At 50.0% G+C, this 20,242-nt stretch overlaps 2 protein-coding genes across 2 annotated transcripts; one reads left to right on the top strand and one right to left on the bottom strand.

Annotated features, from left to right (window-relative positions):
- Window positions 1-6,524: 6,524 nt before the first annotated feature.
- On the bottom strand, window positions 6,525-9,545 carry LOC117854804 (uncharacterized). The gene is made up of 9 exons (XM_034737057.1): window positions 9,388-9,545; window positions 9,207-9,299; window positions 8,746-8,850; window positions 8,447-8,596; window positions 7,874-7,972; window positions 7,675-7,803; window positions 7,367-7,546; window positions 6,957-7,073; window positions 6,525-6,877 (listed from the first exon to the last, which is right to left on the bottom strand). Exons 1-9 carry the CDS (start codon window positions 9,466-9,468, stop codon window positions 6,728-6,730), a joined length of 1,104 nt encoding a protein of 367 aa, XP_034592948.1. The 5' UTR covers window positions 9,469-9,545; the 3' UTR covers window positions 6,525-6,727.
- Window positions 9,546-15,709: 6,164 nt separating this feature from the next.
- On the top strand, window positions 15,710-19,968 carry LOC117855791 (BTB/POZ and TAZ domain-containing protein 1). Its single transcript, XM_034738173.2, has 5 exons — window positions 15,710-16,045; window positions 16,196-16,347; window positions 17,975-18,287; window positions 19,112-19,413; window positions 19,506-19,968. The coding sequence occupies exons 1-5, from the start codon at window positions 15,926-15,928 to the stop codon at window positions 19,654-19,656; spliced, it is 1,038 nt and encodes a 345-aa protein (XP_034594064.1). The 5' UTR covers window positions 15,710-15,925; the 3' UTR covers window positions 19,657-19,968.
- The last annotated feature ends 274 nt before the right edge of the window (window positions 19,969-20,242 follow it).

A 20,242-nucleotide genomic window follows, 5' to 3' on the forward strand; every position in this document is an offset into this window, starting at 1 on the left:
TAATTAATCCTAATTAGCACATATTTATTGGAGCATTACATGGATTATCATGAACTAATTAGATTTAATAGATTTATCTCCCAAATAATCCTATGTGACTAAAGTTTAAACAGCCCCTGGTGCGTGACTACACCCTAAGCAGCCGTCATATCAAGCCAGCCGCACACAGTATCATTCAAGTATCAGCACATTTGCACACAAGCATGATAAGCTCCCGAGGCTAGGTGGGCAGCTTGGTGTAACGCATGCATGGCGAAGCCTAGCTACCTACCTACAAGAGCTATGCAAAGTCCAGTCGTTATTCTCTTCCCAAGGTGCAGAGAGAGGTCGAGAGAGCTGCTGCAAAAATGGCGACCGATCGTGAGAAAGAGTGGAGTAGCAGAAGCAACGAGAGGCACCAAAGGCTGGGACAAGCTATACACGACGGTCAAACGTAAAGTCAACGCCAAGGTCTGCCCCACATGCAGCCACTGGGCGATCCCATCCATGTCTCCCATCTTGTTTCTCGTGGCTCCCTAGAGAGAGAGAGAAGCAAACGCGCGCGCATGCATGCATGCATGCGATCACGCACCACGTGGACGCTGACATGCGGGAGCCACGTGAAGCAGGGCCTACGGCCCAGGTGGGACGCACGGCACTGTCGTCTACCTCCCGACGACGTGTGTTCCGACGACGCAAAGGCCGTGCCTGTAGAGAGAGAAAGACGACGCAGTGAGGAGAGAGGGAGAGAGAGATGCATGCTATTACCCGGTTACTAGGGTGCTCCGGCCATGCAAAAGGGTGATGCGTGTGCGGGACGAGGTGACTGTGAGGGCATGCAGGGAATAATAAAAAATCTTCTCAAGAGGTCAATAAAAGAGGAGAGAGAGAGAAGCGAGAGGTACTTGCGCGCGAATTACGAGGCGTTGCATGGTGGGAGAGAGAAAGAGGACGATGGTTGAGAAGAAGGTGGGAGGAGGTGGCAGCGGCAGTACTAGCCACGTAGGACAACGGCCTCCAATGACTTGGCGGTCCGCGCCGTTGACCGGCTCCGTACGTCCACGACCGCAGGAGAGGCCCTCTCGGTGATGGCCGCTTGGAAAGAGGAGAGGAGGTTGTGCTTCACTGGACGCCACACCTGGCAGGGACTGAGGCGTGGGCCCATGCACCCACTACCTTTGCTCAGGGCACCAGGCCAGTGGGTCTCCGGTTTCATTGACCGTATTAGTGCGTAGGTGCGCCTCATTTACTGGCTGCAAGTGCAAAGCACCGGTTAAGTTATTCACCTGCACTATTACGAGTAAACTATTGTTACATTGCGAGTTTATGCTCATTGCATGCAATGTAAACCTACGCACACTCCTTTTGACTTGAGAGAGTATCTGCCAGACTGCCACCCAAAGTCCTGTGCTTGAATTCTTTTTAATTCTCGTGGAAACCTGGTCATCTGCGTTGTACAGTTGTTAGATTTTGTGTTTTCATTGATGTTGGCGTGTGCAATTTCCTTTGGTTACTCTCAGATCAGAAGCATACTTAGTTCGTCTTTATGCATCGAGGAGCATAGCTACTCTATTAAAGTACTACAATTGTGGCTAAAAGTTCTCATCGAGTTGGCTGATATGGCCGTTGAGTTCAGGAGCATACTTTCCTACAAGTTCAGATCGAGAAACAAGGCATTGATCTCCAGAAAGTGTTGGAACAATCTATCTGATAATTTATGCTGTTTCTTCTTCCCAGTTTCTGTTAATTTTTTCCCTTTCGTTTCCAGCAATCCTAAACCCTAGCTGATTTTAGCCTGCTTTGCTAATCTAGCTCAGTTGGTCTGGCCTTTCAATATGCTTGGTGATCCACAAATATAAGTATAGCTTATCATGCTTGATCGTTGGTCTAGCTAGGTCGCGGCAGTACCAGCAGACTCCCAGTCTGCAGCTACCAAATGGTCAGTCAATGCTGGAGTTCAGCGAGAGACAGGTTCACGTACCACCAATCGTCCCATTCACCATGCTTCATAAGGCTGGGGAGTAGTGATCGAGAAAGCAGCAGTGGAATTTCTAACATCTTGACACAATGGAATTGATTTAGGGTGAGTTTAACCCTTGGGCTAAAAGTTTCCCCCCTCTCGAACTTATGCAGCAGGTCATGGACTCTAACAGCTGTCGTCTAATGTCTTGTGTTGCAGTAGTATAACATCACATAAAATGTCAAGGCCTCCTTATTTCCACTAGAGCTTCAAAAGTTCAGTTATCCCGTCTGAACATTGATTCTATTTTTTTTTTGTTGTTTCCGGATGAATGAAAGCAGAACCTGCTATCTGCCCACACCGATTGTCGCTAATTCTCAAAGCAAAACACGCAGCCGAATTACGCGTAATCATTTGGGCCTTTCTGGGGGCTCTGAAATTGAAAGACCCATTAATTATGATATCTTTCGGCCAGGAGCGGTTGCTTTTCTGCAGACAGGTTGAGAAGACTAGGCGAGGTCGATGACACAACTGAAGTGGGTAGCCATGGGCCCGACGACTGGCCTGGCACGGCCTGGCCCTGCTGGCCCCCTCATCACAATTGCGAGCAGCTAGCAGTAGCAGAGGGCGCCGCAGCAGCGAGCGAGCGAGAGCGACGCCCGGGGAGGGAGGCCGGCCGGGAAGCACGCAGAGGCCTGCGTCGATCTGCCATGCACGTACGTGCGCTGCCGCCCTGCCCGGCCCTGGGTGGCACTGCCCAGTGCGTGTGCGCGCTTGTGATGCAGTTGGATGCTGTGTCTGTGTGGACACCACGCCACTACGCCACGCAGCGGCAGGCGAGCGCATAGGCACAGTGCGTGCCAACAAATACCGGGCAGCTGCTGAGGCGGCGTGCGGCACTGTACCGGCCGGCCTGCTGCTCCGAACTGGCCGGCAAACAGTAGCTATATCGGGCAACGACTTGCCGAGCCATTTCTGGCGGAGCGGCGTTTTGCTTTGGACGGACCCTAACCACATCGTCAACGACAATGGAGTGAGTGAGTGAGTGATTCGTCAGAGGGCTCTCTCTAGCATGCAGAGGTCTAGCTCGCTCTTGGGTCTTGGCCTGTGTCCCTGTGATGACATGCATGCCACGCCATGGAGGATTGGACACTTGGAGAGTTGGAGAGATCAGGCAGGTGCTGGGACGACAGCGACCTAGAGTTTACTGTGCCACTCTGTTTAAGCTGCAACCACGACATGGGCGGTATATCTACTGGCCTGTCGGCTGCGTGAACTGTGAAGTTTGTGGAGTCGTGCAGAATATTTGCTCAAATGAAGCATGCATACAGCCTCTGGATTACAGCATTCATTTAGTTTCTGGTAATTCATGTAAAATTTATTTTTCCTAAAACAACGTGATATTATTGTATTAAGGGCCATCTTCTGTAACATTACATATCGACAAGGGTTGAGGAAACATTTGTCTGTGCGCATGCACTAGCATGAGCAGTTGAATTTCACTAAAAATTCATCGAAAAACACCATGTTTGCAATTTTGCATGCATATAGATAACTAGCAAGATTGGCGCGCTACGCCGTGCCTGTAGAGGATGAGGTTCAGCACAATTGGTGATGAAGAGATAAAATGTAGATAAGAGCGCTATCAGATGTAGAGTGTGCAGGCACTCAAGCAGAGAAACGAACTAAACACAAGTTGGGATGGATGGTCATTGTATGTGACACTGGTAGCATATAGAAAGGCATCCGTACAACCATGAGTTGCTAAGATCTGCACACTCACCTGACCTGCTGAGGCAGTAGCGGCTCATTAATCAATGGGGAAGACGGTGCATGAGCATTCAAGAACTTGTACCCGATGGAGAAGATGGCATGGGTATGGATGATGATGGCATTCCGAGTGCTCGTCATTGACCTCAGATACGACGGATACATTGGAGGAGAGGCCGTCGGAGAGGGACACCTCGTAGCGGCCATCGTAGGCGGGCGGACGGCGTGGGGGACTCAACTGCAGAGCACCGTGTGGGTTCACATATGCCTCCAGGATGGTCATGTCAATAGGGCAGGGGAAAAAGGGACGTTGCTCGCGTTGAAAACCAAGTAAGTGGTTGTTACTGTGGTGGTGCAGACCAGACACAAATTAGGGTGGCGAACACCACGTCGGGAGAGAGAAAGGGATGGACGTTAGGATTGAATAGCTCCCGTCGAGCTTGTTGAGTTGCAACAACAACGTTTTGGGACGACCCAGGCAGCGCTGACAGCAATGGAGAAAAGGAGGAGGCCAGCACGGGCGACAGTGGCGGCGAACGGTGCATGCGAGCATCAGGGTGAGTCCGTAGGTGGAGATGGAAGGGGGTGGCGGGTGAGAGCGCGCCGAAGCAATCACCAGGCTAGCATGATGGAGATTAGTTGATGTCCCACTGATGGCCGGACCACGGGCGTGAGTGCAACGATCGTCAGGCATTCACGAAGCACACGAACCCCGTCGAAAACAGTACTGAGCTTCTCGTGAAACTACTTTTTATAGCTGTAACACCTGCGATGAATGCGAAATAATAAGCAGCCACGGACGACGCAGAAATCGGCCCACACAACGAAGGCAGGCCAAAGCAAGTACTCGTCTGGAGGCCGGGGACACGCGGCGCGACGCGTGCGGCGGGAACCGCGTCGAGCGCCCGGAGGGCACGAGACACAAATAGATATTCAACTTACAACATGTGAGCTGAAACAAAACAGATGACTCTGAATTATTATAATTCGATAATAATGGACCCTAAATTATATATAGATTTATAACAATGATTATGTCAGATTATTATCATTATCTAACAATATGTTTTCCTTCAATTTTTATAGATTGCAAAAGCTGGATTATACGGTCCGGCGTTGTAGCTGCTAGCGTGGACACGCGCGGCGGCATGCACAGTGCGAGGAGAGTGAGATGGCATGCAGCCGACGGATGCATGCAGCATGCCGGTCGTGTGCGCGGCACGCGGCTACGAGTGCTCGGGCGCCAGTGGCGTTTGTCGGAAGCTAGCTGCTGCTTCTTGCTGTAGCTGTGGGTCGCAACCTAACCTCGTATCGTATCTCTGGTCCCCGGACCCCGGGCGACATGTAACATCCTACACTACTCCTACTCGTAACATCCGATCCGCGTGTCCCCGACCAGAGAGTGGCGAGCTGCTGCTACGACCGAGGGGCAGGTCCCGGTCCGGCCGGCTCTCTCGTCTCTCCCATGCGTGTCCCCTGCGCCAACGCCGCACTTCGTGAAACCCGGAGCATGAACTACGTATAGGAGTACAGCCTAGCACAACATAGCCTGCAACTGCAATGTAGACTCACTTGAAACGTGACAATATTCTTTCAGCAAATTCCCCTAGCGTGGCACGGGCAGCAGTCTCCGGCGTTGCCTATGCGCTATGCGGCGACGACGCATCCGTGCGCGAGCATGTGGCGGCATGGAATCTTCAGCAGTGGCGCCGGACGGCGGTGGTAACAACCGCGGCATCAGCGCGCAGCGGCGGGTTTCGATCGCCATCAGCTGGGGGAGGGCCGGAGGGGGAAAGGCCGAGGCGCGAGTCCTGTTACATGAATTTGGATTACGCCTGGATTGACGTCCATCTGACCAGACGTCCAGACCTAGCAGCAGCATGCCAGCATGCATCGGAGCAGCAGCAGCAGCAGCAGCAGCGATGCAAGGGCCGCTCCGGCCTATCTCTGCGCCCTGTACATTTTGTCGCGGGCGTTGAGATCCCTCAGCTAGCTTACTGCCACAGAGAGCAGTGAGTAGGACAGGACAAACTAGCGGTCGCACCCGTATGCCACTATGCATGTGCCATGTGTTGCTTGCTTAATTTTTTTTTGAAACGAATGCTTGCTTTAATTTTGTGGCGTTCTTGTGCACCCTCAAATCTCGCACAGTAATTTGCTGGTATCTGGCAACCACATTCCACCACGGGCCCCTGCAAAGCCCAGGCCGAAACGGCGAAAGCCCCTCACGCTCTCCATCGGTGGCTCTCTGTCCCCTTCCCCTTGCATCGAAACGGGTCCTCCGCCGCCAAAAGCGGCACGCTCTGCAGGCAGTTTAGGACGCAACAGGGCCTGTTTGTTCATCTCTGGGAACAAGAGGAAAGCGCGGCTGTAGCCTTTCGGCGTCGCTGAAGCTTCCCCTCACCGGAGCAGCACTATTCTGGGATGTAGAATTCTGGACACACACGCACTGGCATGACTGTGATACGCATGTGTATACGAACCCTACCATACATGGATTCTTACTTCCATCCCTGTAGGGCGCTGCTGCTGTTTCTGGTATACTTCGACTGTGTGGTTGCTGCTGCCTTCCGGGAGTATAATGCCATTGGCAGAGGTCAGATCTACTGCGTGGTTGCTGCTGAGCGCGAATGCTAACTGCTAGTTCTTAGTCAACCGAGACCCAATCTAAGTATAAGTAGTTGATTCCTCGTTAAGAAGTAACTAAAAAATAGGCACTCAAATTTGATTTGAAGAGTGTCTGAACCTAAGTGATTAGTGTCCACAACAACACCTCTCACTCCAAGCAGTCAATCAGTGGAAGGTGAAGCCGGGCAACAGATAAGCTAGGTGCTAATCATGGCACCTTGATTACTCGGGATACAGGTGAACATATACAGGTCATAAAATGCAGGGAGTCAGATTAATGGACCAGTAATGATACATAAAACAACAGTTCAAATTTTGCTGCAGTTCTGCTGCTCAGTGGCAGTTTTGGCTGAACAAACACAGCAGCACTTTCGGCCGCGAGAGCTCGGTTCAGTGCAGCTTGTTCGCGACGTAAAGAAGGTGGCTGATGTTCGTTGGGGGGTAGTTCTGCAGGAGCTTGAGATTGGAGGTGAAATCGCCGGCCAGGAGCCGCTTCCGGACAAGGATCAGCATCGCGCAGCATATTCTGAGCAAGGTTTCCTGTGTTCGGCAGATGAATTTCAGGTGAGGAACACAGAATCAAAGCCTTGCAGAATAAAACCAGAGCTCGTGTTGCTACCTGAGGACCGTCAGGATCGCTCAATAGCGTGTCCCATATGTGAATAGTATCAGCAAAATTGAACTCCTGGGTCAGCAGCAATGTTATCCATCTGAATGCATAGAACTGGGGATTAACCTGCAGACAGCATGCTTTGGTCAACGAAAGCTGTAGGCACCTAACCTACCTTAAAACTGCTGATATGAAGCTTTGGAAAACATAACCCCCTAAAAACAGGTACAGCTAAACCATTCGAATATATACTCAACAAAAGAATCACCTACATTTCTGTTATACTGTCCTTACAACAGAAATACCGTTCCTACTTTATATTTCATTCAGGTCGATACATTTAAGTGACCTAGATGGCCAAACAGAGAACAATAGTAAACACAGCAAGTAGGACGCAATATGCAGCATCTAAGACTTACTTCTGTCGTTATTTCCAAATGGTGCTGGAGTTCTGCATCATACTTTGCTACAAGTTGTGATAATTTGGCTAGTGTACCTCGAATGCCAACAGCACTGTTGTCAAGTTTCTGGCAGAAGTTGTCTCTAAACCCACTAAGCAACTCAACGAAGCAAAAGAATGAATCTGCTTCTGCAAATTTCTGCAAAGATTCCAAATAGAATCATCATGATACAGACAGCCATGACCAAACCAGGCAGGAAAAGCTTCAGCTGCAGCAGTACAATGAAGGGCACTAAGAATCTGGTAAAATAATCTCTTACTCCATACAGCATTTTTATCATCTGGATCACTCCGAAATACAAAGAAGAGTGGAGCCAAAATTTCATTCATCCCTTGCACATATCTTATACCAGCATTCAGCTTGGCAAAGATTAACAGTATATTTTTCAGAGATTCCTGGTGAGATCACAAAAAGATCAGAGAGGCATCTGACAACACTGTTTAAACTCAGAGCGTGAAGATTTACCTGATTGGACTTTGCAAAAGATGAATCACCACAGAAGAAATGCATGTCAGGGTGGGTCCGCTTTACATCACGGTCAATCTGTTCCATAATCTCTGAGTACTGTATGAAAGAAAAATGCCAGACACCATAGGTTACCAATAAAAGAGCAATGAGGGAAGGTGAATCAGCTCATACTTGCAACGAGCTCAACAGCATATGTGCAGTGCAGGTACACACCACATGCATGCAGACTCAGAAAGAAAGCTGATGTTTATGAAACAATGGCAAGATAAACTAGCTGTAGAATAGTTGGTTCAAAGATTTCTTCTCATCATTTTCTTTTTCTCTAAGCACAGTGCACTTAGATTTTGGAGCAGGTATAAAGAGCTGAGAGCCAATTGCATTATTCCAGTTCTTGCTATGATCAAACGATGCATTCTATCCAATAAATCATAAACCCAACCACCAGACTGCCACTGGCATATGCAGAGTTCAAACACAGGACCTAAGAAAGTGTAGTCAACCGTATTTGGTGAACTGAATTTCTAGCCATATAAACATAAAGAGTTATAGCATCAGAAGGCGCTGATGTACCTCAAAAAATTGATTCCAAACACTGGTCTTCCCAAGGCTCAAAGGATGCTCCTCTTGGGTTACCTCTGACCTGTGGAGCAAACCATTGTCAACATGCTCCGCATTATCGTGGTAATGGCCTTCTTTTTCCCCTTGTCGCGCTATTTCTACCTACCTAGCAAATTCAGGATTCAGGATCTCTATTTTAAGGATAGGATCTAGTCAGGCTAGTGGCCACTGGCCATAAACTAGGTACCACATGTGCAACTAAAATTGCAATCAAGATACCATGGGGATGACCTGAATGTGCAGTGACTTACAGGGTTGCTAAGGAACTCATCTTGGAAAGCTGCGTACTGCGATCTCTTCTTTGCCAGCTCCTGCTCCCACAGTGAGCGGTCATTGGGCAGATAGCCCAGTAGCAGCTGCACAACAATAAACATGCGCTGTCAGTGACTGAAAAGGCAAAACTTTGACTGCAACCTTTCCACTACTGACGGAATCAGAATGCTTCTTCATCAAGGGTGAACCTAAACAGATATACAGTTTCAACCGGCCATTAGCATTCTAAGTAAAAGGATATACTTAAATCCCCTAGATAAGAGCACTGATGAAAGGACAACAATATAAATTAAGGCCATCTTACAACGAAAAGTGAATTAGCTTTGCAGTATATTGCACGTCATTGTCTCAATGCGATTAATTTCTGATGTCTCAAGCCTCTGACCATATAGCAAAGGGTAAAAAAAAAAAGACTCAAAAAGTCGAGCTAATCACATACCTTCCACACAGTCGAACGGACTCCGGCAGCGTCCGGGACGCCCTGAGCCGCTAGCATCCTCAGCTCGTCGAGATCTATCACCTTCTTGGACAGCTGCAAGAGTCCACATTACCCCTAAGAACCTTTAAGCCAGAAGCCAAAAATCCGATACCCAGCAGCACGCAAAAAACAGGAGGCGTACCGCCGCGAAGACGCGGGACTGCCGCGTTATCTCGAACTCCGGCGGCGGAGCCGGCGGTGGAGATCGCGGCGAGCTCGCCATGGATTTGGGCGTGGAGATGCTCCGACCGTCCGTGTGGATTCAGAAACGTGTCGGTTGCTAGATAAGTATCGTGATCTATCTCTGGCCGTCGATTTCTGGGACTCACTACAATCAACCGTCCAGATCGCCCGCTGACTTTTCCCTTTAATTTACGACTCACTTAACATGTTTTGTTTTTGTTTTTTTTTTTTTTTTTGGCAGAATCCACACCTCACAGTGAGTACCCTTTTCTCGTGATGGGCCTCGGATGGTCTAGAATATGTATCCCAACACAAAAGCCCAGATCGCGCCAGAATGCCAGATGATGAAGCTGTATACGGCTATGGCCCAAGTAAAAGTGCAAGCTCAATAGCAACGAGATCTTAACATATTCATGGCTATAGAAAAATCTAACAAACAAACAACCTGTCGCACGCGGAGCGACGGCACACCCAACTACGACCTGTGCTACGTGTTCTGAGCTGCCCCAAATTTCATAAGCACGTGAACCTGTTGAAAAGTATTGTATACAGGTAGAATAATGAGTCTACTTGGTTTACTAATCAGTTCATGCACTTACTTTTTTAAACACATTTTAGGCTAGTAAGAAGAGGATAAATTATCATAACTCCTACACCACTACGTTTTTTGAGATGAGATCTACAAAATAAGAAACATGACTTATATGTTTTGGAAGAAGAATTTTATGTACTACCAACTTATATTTAATAAGTATTAGCTATTTATAAATTACTTGTGTTGTAATTTATGTGTAAGTCTACCAACAAATTATTTATGTAAATTACTACAATAATATTTTTTAACTAATTGAAGTGTCTCATAGGTTGCCACATTTTTTCTACACAAATTGTTACCACAATTGCTATATTGTATGTGCACAAGTTGGTACACGGTCTTTTATATAAGTTGATACGTTTGTATTTTCTATATAAATTGGCTACTATACAAGTAAACATATAATGTAAGTTGTTCCACCAAAGATTAACACATTTGCTCTTTATAAAATTATTACATTGTGTCTAAAAAAGATCTCTTAATATGTTCATATGCATTGATACATAAATTGCTATGCACTTATACATAACTTACTACAATCCATACAACATAAGTTGATAGTTATATAAAATGACTTCAAAACATATGCAATATAGATCTTGTTTTGTAGATCTTGTCATAAGGATCACAATGGTACAATCAGATTTGAAAATGGATAGTTGATGAGAGAGTAATGAGTGATTAAAGAAAATTGACTCATTTTTTCCAATGACGTCAACAATTGCATCATCATGAAAGCGATGTCTCTGTCTACCTGCAACAACAGTTCGCCCCTGTGCACACCTCTACAAGCCATGCAAGAGTGTGGTGCCTATTGACCATGCGATAATTATATCACCATAGGACGGGGATGGAGTCTCACGGCATTACGTTAGCACGGTACAATGGTCGCGAGAACAGTATTTGCGCAACAGGTCGCGCGATAACGTGGTCCTTTAAAACAGAGATGATTCCAAGGGTGGAGAAAAATACTGAAATTTCCCGAGAGGAACGTCAAGGAGAACATCATATAGCTGCGATTTGGAGTTACGATAACGTGCAAGCATAGGAGATCATCGTTCTTCTGTCCTAGGCCCTAGCAAGTGAATTTTCTTGTCAGTAAAAAGAGAGATTAACCTTTCACGTCATGGTCGTGCATAGGTCATTCGCTGCCAACGTCAAGCAACGGAACAGCAGAAGAGCATGCAACTGAGCAAATGACAACATCCTGAGTTCCAGGCCGGTTCAGATCGACCAACCACGCATGAGAAAAAAAATATTACTATAATTCAGAGCTTGTCGTTACCGGAAAATTAAGCATTGGTCCTAGAGCTTAGTATCGGTTGTTTTTTGACTCAGTACTAATGTAAGTATTAGTATCGGATTTAATGGTTAGTTCCTCAGGAGCCTCCTGTGACCCCTTTAGTACTGGTTGGGAGCTCCAACCGGTACTAAAGGTCACCCATAAATCAATAAATCAAGCCCTATCTCCTCCGCCTTGACTCACCCATCTTATCTTCTCAACCCTCTCCCTCTCCTCTCCGCCCTCTACTCTCATGGCGGCTGCTGCCTCTCTCACTCCCTCCCCGGCGACGGCTGCTGCCTCTCTCACTCCCTCCTTCCCTCCACTTCTCACTCTTGAGGCCGGTCGGCACCTCCTCTGCCTCCCCTCTCCCCCCTGGCTCGCCCGTTATCGGCAGTGAGGAGCAATAGCAGGGGAGGTGAGGTGGCGGCGCGCAAGGTGAGGTCCCGCAGCGTAGGCAGGTGCGATGGCAGGCGCGGGTTGTAGGCCACGACGGTGGGCACGGTCGGGAACGGGCTGCAGGCGGCGTTGACAGTGGGCGCGACCGGGAGTAGGCTGCAGGCGGCGTCGATGGTGGGGGCGGATCTGAATCCAAGTGTGTCCCTCTCCCCCTCTCCCCCCATTTTCTCACTCAGTTCGACCGCCGGCGAGGGGCCAAGCGGCTGGCGGGGGCGTGGGGTCCAAGGGTGGTGACGGGGGCAAGGCCAGCGGCGGGAGGCAAGGGTGGCGATGGGGCAAGGGCGACGGCTGGTGGGATGCAGCTCGCCCCACGGCGGCGGGGTGCGGCTCGGGCTCGGGCCGGTGGGATTTCTTTTTTTTTAAATACCCTTTTAGTACCGGTTATTTGATCTGGTACTAAAAGCTCCCCTTTAGTATCAAAGTAGTAATACCGGTTGCACAACCAATATTAAAGGGGTTAGGAACCGATACTGAAGGCGCTTCCCTCATCGGTGTGTGCTTATTTGGGAACTCCTGAATCCTTGCGTTGGCCTAGAAAACTTGGTTATGAGATAAGGGAGGAGGCCCCACGATGGAGACAACAATGATATTCATACTAGCCTGTGATCGCCATGCGATCTTGGGTCACGATCTCAGATCAGTCAGTGCGAGATCAGATCAGAAGCTGCGAACGGATAGGAATTAATGCCATGCAAGAAAAAGATAGAGATAAAACAAATGTATTAGTTAATTAAGATAAGTCGTGCGGCCAAGTCATGAGGTCATCTGGTCATGCATGTGTACGAGTACACGCATACAGTTGTGCAGGAGCACAGATATTCTCGAAGCGTGGCTGACCATATGTGTGTATTTTTTTCTTTGGTCGTGTGTATTGACACTCCAGAGAACAAGTCATGCACAACAGTTGTATATGACGAAACGGTATATCTCAAGCATAATCCTGCATCAAATCAAAGATGAACATGAGCGAAGATTTGCAAGTCTGAACTGAAAGTGAGGCAAAAGGAGTTAGGGAGTAGGAGTCCTTTTTGTCACCGAACTATTTTGTCGTCAAGCGCACTAGGAGGATCTTCAAATTTGCAGCGCATCTTACATGTATCTATAAAGTCCCTGTATATCACGGTGTTAATTAGCAACGCGTTTTTTTTCCCACAAAAAGATTTTGAATTCCGCGCGTTTTCATTCCGTGTCACGAATTTTTTATACATCCGAGTGGATTTCGGTTGGGCAGTTAATTGGCACATGTGTGTGAGAGGCGAAGCCCAGCTGCCCAAGGCCGGCCGGCGCATGTCTGCTCTGAACCCAACTCGTCGCAACCGATCTAGTTGGGAGTCCTTTTGTAAGGGAATTATTTTGTCATCAAAGTCTCTTCAAAACTTTCATCGTCGTCGTCATATCGGCTGCATCTATAAAGTCTCTGTATAAGTGTACATTGCCATAAGAAATCACCAGCGCCACGCTGTCATAAAAAAAAGAATTTTGAATTTGCGCGTTTTCACTCGGCGTGGCGATTTTCTTATATAAATCCAAGAAAATCCGAGTTGGGATTTTAGCTGGTTGGTAGGGGAATCAGGCTGAAGCAGAAACCCGGTGGTATCCTGGTCCGGCCATATCTGCTAGACAGTAGACACCATACGCATACGGCTGCGGAATCATTTTTCTAATCCCCATGTGGGGGATTACAAGTGTTAGGTGCCCATCAATGACCCTGATGCCGACGCCGCTAGTCTCTCTCTCTCTCTCCCACTCTCGTGCATGCACACACGCAGCTGAAGCTGAACAACACCCCCCATAAACGGCATGATGATTAGGGTGGCCCCGGCCTGTCATTGTCTCCGGCACTAGCAGTCGCCGCTGCTGCCGCTGGCACGTCCTGTAGTAGTCCACCGTGCGTGGAAGAGACGGGATGATGCCGCTGCAGGGGCCGAACGAAATGCCTCCTCAGAAGGGCAAGCAAAACGCGGCGGCGTGTCTGAAGCGTCAAGATGACAGTGAAACCCCATGCTCGATGCCTCGATCGGTCGGTCGGTCGGTCGGTAAACGGAGTGATCTGCAGAAATCTCGAGAGACATTTCATTTGAGGTGATAATGATGCCAGCCATCGAGTGTTATGACAATATCAAAGCAATAATGCCGAACAAATAAAGGTGGAAGTAATTGTTAGAAATCTTCAGAAGAAAGTTAGCTAGCTCTTGCCTCTTCTGATCTGATCAGACATGGAATGCGCCAAGCCTGCTGCGCTACGAGACACATTCCTGGAGGCACCAAGGGAAGGTTAGCTAGTGCTCGGAGAATGTTGCCTCGACAGAGATTAAAATGATATCGCGCGGCGCTTTTTCCACGGCACGAGCGGTTATTTTGACCCCTGGCACACCTGAAGAACCAAAAGGGGCAGGAAAAGTGCATCCTAGAATATGATCAGGAGACAAAAAAAGGTGCATGTCGATCCGGGCCCCTCTTTTGAACCGTTCCACGAGATCTTTTTTGCCCGTTGATATTCGCAAGTGACGCAAACAGACAGTGCTCCAAGGTTAGTGCTAAGAGATTGGGATAAGTCATAAACCTTGCAGCCCAGGCGCCACGTCCGACAGGCGTGCATGTGGTTCAGACAAACCCCGGCAGGAGCCACTGGGAAGGTTTACTAATCGCTGCCACGTCGGACGGGGCTAAACCCGTAGCCGTCCCGAGAAAGCAACCCCCCACGAAGGAAGGCACGAAGGCGAGCTAACCCGGTAGGCCCGCCGCTTGCAGGGAGGCTGAGGGCTGAGCTGTCACCGGGCTGTGCTCTTCTGGTCCCGGCTGGGCCCATACGGATGAGACCGGGGGAAGGCCTGCATGGGGGCCACGGGGGCGCCACGTCGACGCCGGCGCGGTCACATATGGCGCTTCCTCGTTCCAAGGGCCGTTATGGGCTCCGGGCTCCGGCTGCGCGCGACCCCTCGACCGCGCGCTGCGTCACTCGTGCCGTGTCCGCGTCGGGTGATCCATCGTTTGGCTTTTGCACCATCCACCCCGCGTCAGAAGAAAAGTTCGCGAAAAGGCTTCGGTTTCACCTCGACTTCGCGATGAAAATGACTTCGATTTCTCATACCCTTCTGCAAGAAGAACTCGACTCGGCCCTTTCGGCTCGTGTCGGCCGTCGCCTCGCCCTTTCGATCGCGAATAATGTTTTTGCGCCGCCCTGAACCGATCATAGCGTTTGTGAAGTAAGCAGTCTCTCAATTTTTTTTTTGTCAACTGGACGTCTGCGCCGAGCTGTTAACTTGCTACTTCAATGAATCGTGACCCAACACGTTGACGAGACGGCGGATTAAAATTTTGCTAAATGCTCATTGAACGGTCTGCGCCGAAAGGACTTGTTCATCCATAGGCCCTGCTCCTTTTTTTTTTACTGCAGGTACCGACCGTACTCCCATCTAACCAATAGTCTTTTTTAACTGCAGGAAGTGATCAAATGATTAAGGGAGGTTTGTTTCTTTAGTCGCTCCTAACATCCTATCAAACTAATTAGAAGTATTAAATATAGATTAATTACAAAATTAATTGCACAGATGGAGATTAATTTGCGAGACAAATCTATTAAATCTAATTAGTCCATGATTTGACAATGTGATGCTACAATAAACATGTGCTAATGATGGATTAATTAGGTTTAATAGATTCGTCTTGTGAATTAGCTTTAATTAGTTTTTATAATTAGCTCATATTTAGTTCTCCTAATTAGCCTCCGAATATTGGATGAGATCCAAACAATCCCTAAGCAAAGCCCAGGAGCCAAGGCTGGCTGTCATCTGGCGGACGGAGGCCGTTTGTGAGAATCCCATTTCTCCCGTGGGGCTACGTCGGCGTTGGAAACGTGGGACGGTCGGCGCCAGGCAACGCACTACTTGGTTGGAGCGCAGCTGGAGTTTTCCGTGCCGCGGCCTCCTCTATAAAAGCGCTCGAGCGCCGCGGCGATTGGGCCTTCCCCTCCCTCGCAGCAGACGCAGCAGAGCACGCAGCGACGTCTCCCCCGTCGCCGTCCGTCCCCAACCCAAACATCTCGCGCGCTCCTCTTGCCACCAGATATTTTTTTTTATTGTTCCCCTGCGAGCTGGTTCCTCCCATTTCCTCGCCGTCGCGTCGTGATTCTTATCCGCCGCCGGTGAACCGGAGGAGAAGATGTGCGAGGCGCCACGGCTCCGCTGCGACGCCGGCGCCGGCGAAGCGGTCGCCGCCGCTGATGTCGACGTCGTGACCACCAGAGGCCGCAGGAGGATCCCGGCGCATTCCTCTGTCCTGGTAAGCATCAGAGACCGCCGGTCCACCGCGACGGCCGTCTCTCGCGGCGGCGCATTTGCTCTATGTCGTCCGGCCGCCTGCAAACGAAATTAAACGATCCTGCTCGCTCGTCTGACGAGTCGTTCTCGTTTTTTGCTTGGACGCACACAGGCCACGGCGTCGCCGGTGCTGGGGAGCATCCTGGAGCGGCGCCTGCGGAAGGACAGGGAGAGCGGCAAGAAGGCCGGGCGGTCCGTCGTCCGGATCCGCGGCGTCACCGACGACGCCGCGGCCGCGTTCGTCCGCCTCCTCTACGCCGGCAGGTATACCGCGCCGCCTCCCTCCCTCCCTAATTTGATTCGCTGTTCCTAGTCTTTGTTTCTGCTGCGCACGTCCGTCCGTCCGTCCCTTACTTGCAAGGCTGGGCAAGCACCGTTTGCAAGGGGGGACTAATTCTGACGAGCTTGTTCTAAACGCACGAGGAGATATAGGCGATCTAGCTACCATGCCTATTCTTAAGCGTTTATTTAATTAGAATAAAAATCATACTCTTACTATTCTTTGTTTTCAGACGATTAGTCCATTTCGTAACAGTGATAATAGGTTGCCAATTCTAGCTGTCCCGTGTTCTAGGAACGATGAGCTCCTTCGTTGCTCTGAACCTGCTTACAGCCCAAACCTTCGGTAGGATTTCGCCAAAGAACGAATGCAGCGGAACAGTTGGTTGATCTTGATCCCTCGCCGGCTCAACGAAACAATCCAAGGCAGATCAAGACGCATCCCTTGATATTTTTCCCTGAGCGTCCAATCACCAAGCCGACGATCTGTTTGCAGACGCTCCTGACACGGCTATGGGTGGTAGGGTGGTAGGAGGCCCTCTAAATCTCCGTTTGGTTTTAGTGCCGTCGCATCGAATGTTTAGATACTAATTAGGAGTATTAAATATAAACTAATTATAAAATTAATTGCACAGGTGGAGTCTAATTTGCGAGATGAATCTATTAAACCTAATTAGTTCATGATTTGACAATGTGATGCTACGGTAAACATGTGTTAATGATGGATTAATTAGACTTAATATATTCGTCTCGCAAATTATCTTCCGGTGTAATTAGTTTTATAATAAGCTCATATTTAATCCTCCTAACATAAACTTTAGTCCACTAAAGATCCATACACCCTCTTAACCAGGCAAATTTATAATCTGCCGCCCGCCTTATCATTTGTCATGTCCCGGATCGGCTGCCACGTCAGCCACCGGTGACGGTGACCGGACCGGACCCCTCTCAACCAGAGCCACACACATATCCCATAGCCGCGCCGATCTGCCAACCAAACCGAACCCCACGGAGAGATTGGCCGCCGCCGGAGAACCACCGGGGATTAAAAAATCTCGGAGCTTTCTTTCCCGGCGGCGAGAAGGACGGTCGGGAAGGTAGGGTAAAAATGAAAAAGAAACCGAAGTGACCTTTTCCCCGCCGCTTGCTAGGTTGGTGAGTGGTGGGGGTGTGGCCGTGTGGGTGGCACCTGGCCGGTTGGAGCCCTCCCCGCGCTCCCCGGCCGACGTGCGCATCATCGCGTAGCGCACGAGCAGGACAGGTCGGAGGGGACCAAGACCAACTGGGCTGTTGCTGTCGCGGGCGCGGCCGGCACGGGCGGGGACGGACCGGCGGCCCGCCACTGCCCCCACTGGCCGCGGCCGGACCGGCGGCCCGCCACTGCCCCCACTGGCCGCGGCCGCTATCATGGCCGCGTTGCTTGCAGTGGATTATACTGCATTGAAAAAAAGGGATCCTCTCAGGCCTCCCTTTACGTGTGGATTCCGAGAAAGGGACCGCCGGGACGGCCGCGGCCTCTCCTTGAGCCAACGAATGTTTTACGACGATCATTTGCGAGCGCTTAATAACGGCGGCTAATGTAACCTATACTGATGATGAACACGAACGGCAGGTGCGGTGATGGCGAGGAGGAGGACATGGAGCAGCACGCGGTGCAGGTGCTGGTGCTGGCGCACGCGTACCAGGTGCCGTGGCTGAAGCGGGCGTGCGAGGGCGCCATCGGGGCGCGCCTCACCGCGGACTCGGTGGTGGACGTGCTGCAGCTCGCCGCGCTCTGCGACGCGCCGCGGCTGCACCTGCGTTGCACCAGGCTCCTCGCCAAGGAGTTCGCCGCCGTCGAGCGCACCGAGGCCTGGCGATTCCTCCAGGAGAACGACCCATGGCAGGAGCTCCAACTCCTGCAGCGCCTGCACGAGGCCGACATGGTACGTACGATTTTCCTTTTCTTTTTCTTTCCGATCAGGTTCCATTGGGCACGATGTGAATTGCGTCAATGCGTGCTGACACACATGCTCGCACCAAATTAAATTGAAGAATTGTTCGAAAAAAGATTTAAACTGAAGTGCGGCAAGATTAACATGACGCCTTGCTCGCTCAGTGCGCTAGTGTGGGGAGCATGTTTTCTTTAGCGTCAAGCTTTGTTCCAGGGAATGGCGGACATCGGGACATGGCCGGACCTCCATGTCGCGTTCGTGGGCGTACGACGTGACACCGCAAGAGAGTGTTTTTCTATGTGGTTGGTGCGTCTGTTTGGGGCGGCGGTTTATTAGGACGGGTTGGCCGTCAATGCCGGATGGTCGTCGGATGTTCACATCTCTCATCTCTGACGTTAACCCCGTCTGTGTTTTAAACGTTTTTTATTTGGGTACAAAAATCGTGACCTGATGAAGGATGATGAAGCAGTTCCATGACCCAGCTGGTCATGTTTAAGGCCTGAGACCAAGTAACCTTTTGGTCTGACGAAAGTTTGCAGAATCTAGGCGGCTATGCAGTCCCATCTTCTAACAGTGTTCAACCGAAGCATTAGGAAAGTCGCAAGAAGAATCGTTGATCAATTTCTAGATTCATCAGTTTCTGACGCGAATTGAATCAACTTCTAGATTAGACAAATACACACATCGGAATCATGTTTGCGTTTGTTTGACGATTCCGAGGCGCACGTGTGTTTAATTTCCTCGCAACAAATCTTCGTCCTGAATCTACTCCAGCTCAGTGCGACTGACTGACGCTTGGTTTCCGGTGCGTGCAGCGGCGGCGCAAGTGGCGGCGGAAGCGCGCGGAGCAGCGCGTGTACGTGGAGCTGAGCGAGGCGATGGACTGCCTCGACCACATCTGCACGGAGGGGTGCACGGAGGTCGGGCCGGCGGGGCGGGCGCCGGCGCCGTCGCCGTGCGCGCGCTACGCCACCTGCCGGGGCCTGCAGCTCCTCATCCGCCACTTCTCCCAGTGCCACCGCAAGAGCTGCGCCCGGTGCCAGCGCATGTGGCAGCTGCTCCGCCTCCACTCCGCGCTCTGCGACCGCCCCGACCGCTGCAACACCCCGCTCTGCACGTAAGCGCCAGAGCTCACTCCTCACCAGTTTGCTTCGTTACAGCCTAAGCTTACACCTGACATGACATTGTTGTGTGTGTTGTGCCATGCAGGAGGTTCAAGCAGAAGGAGCAGGAGAAGGCGGCCGTGAAGGCCGGCGATGATGGCGACAAATGGGGGCTCCTGGTGAAGAAGGTGAAGGCTGCCAGGGTCTTCTCTTCCCTGGCCAACAGGAAGCAGATGAGCTCCACCTCCCAGTGCTGAGCAAATGCAGTATCAGCCGGGGATGGTTAGGGTTAGTTATTAGGTTAGTGAGTGTGATGAGATTAAGTGAGCAGTTTTTTTTTGGGTCTGTTTTGATATGCCAGGTCTCTGTTGAGCTATGTGCTGTACAATTGTACATGCCTACTATGTTACTGTCCATGCCTTTGTTACATTATTACACCCTGTGATATAGCATAGTAGTAAGTTGGTAGAGTTCTTTAGCAAGGTGGGGAATCAATGAGCCCGAAATCGTTGTAAAAATTGCATGTATTTTAGCAGGGAAATATGAGATAAATAAACATGTTTATGATATCTTATTGCCCCCTGGCAGACTGATGAAACCTGCATTTGTTTGACTCCAATCATGATTTCATCATCCAATTTCCTTTTGATAAAGATGTGATCAACTAAAATCTCATTACGCATAGAAAAACTCAGGCTTTCATGAGCTTTATTTGCACTAGTTGGAGTCATGATGACAAAATCAAAAGGCCAACAGCAAGCGAACAGGCAAAATGGCTGTGCTGATACAAGCTGCTTTGAATCACCTGAAAAGCCCCAAAACAAGGTTGAGAAAGAAAGAATG

The sequence above is a fragment of the Setaria viridis genome, chromosome 5 (genome assembly GCF_005286985.2).
Source record: "Setaria viridis chromosome 5, Setaria_viridis_v4.0, whole genome shotgun sequence".
In the NCBI taxonomy this organism is placed as follows: Eukaryota; Viridiplantae; Streptophyta; class Magnoliopsida; order Poales; family Poaceae; genus Setaria; species Setaria viridis.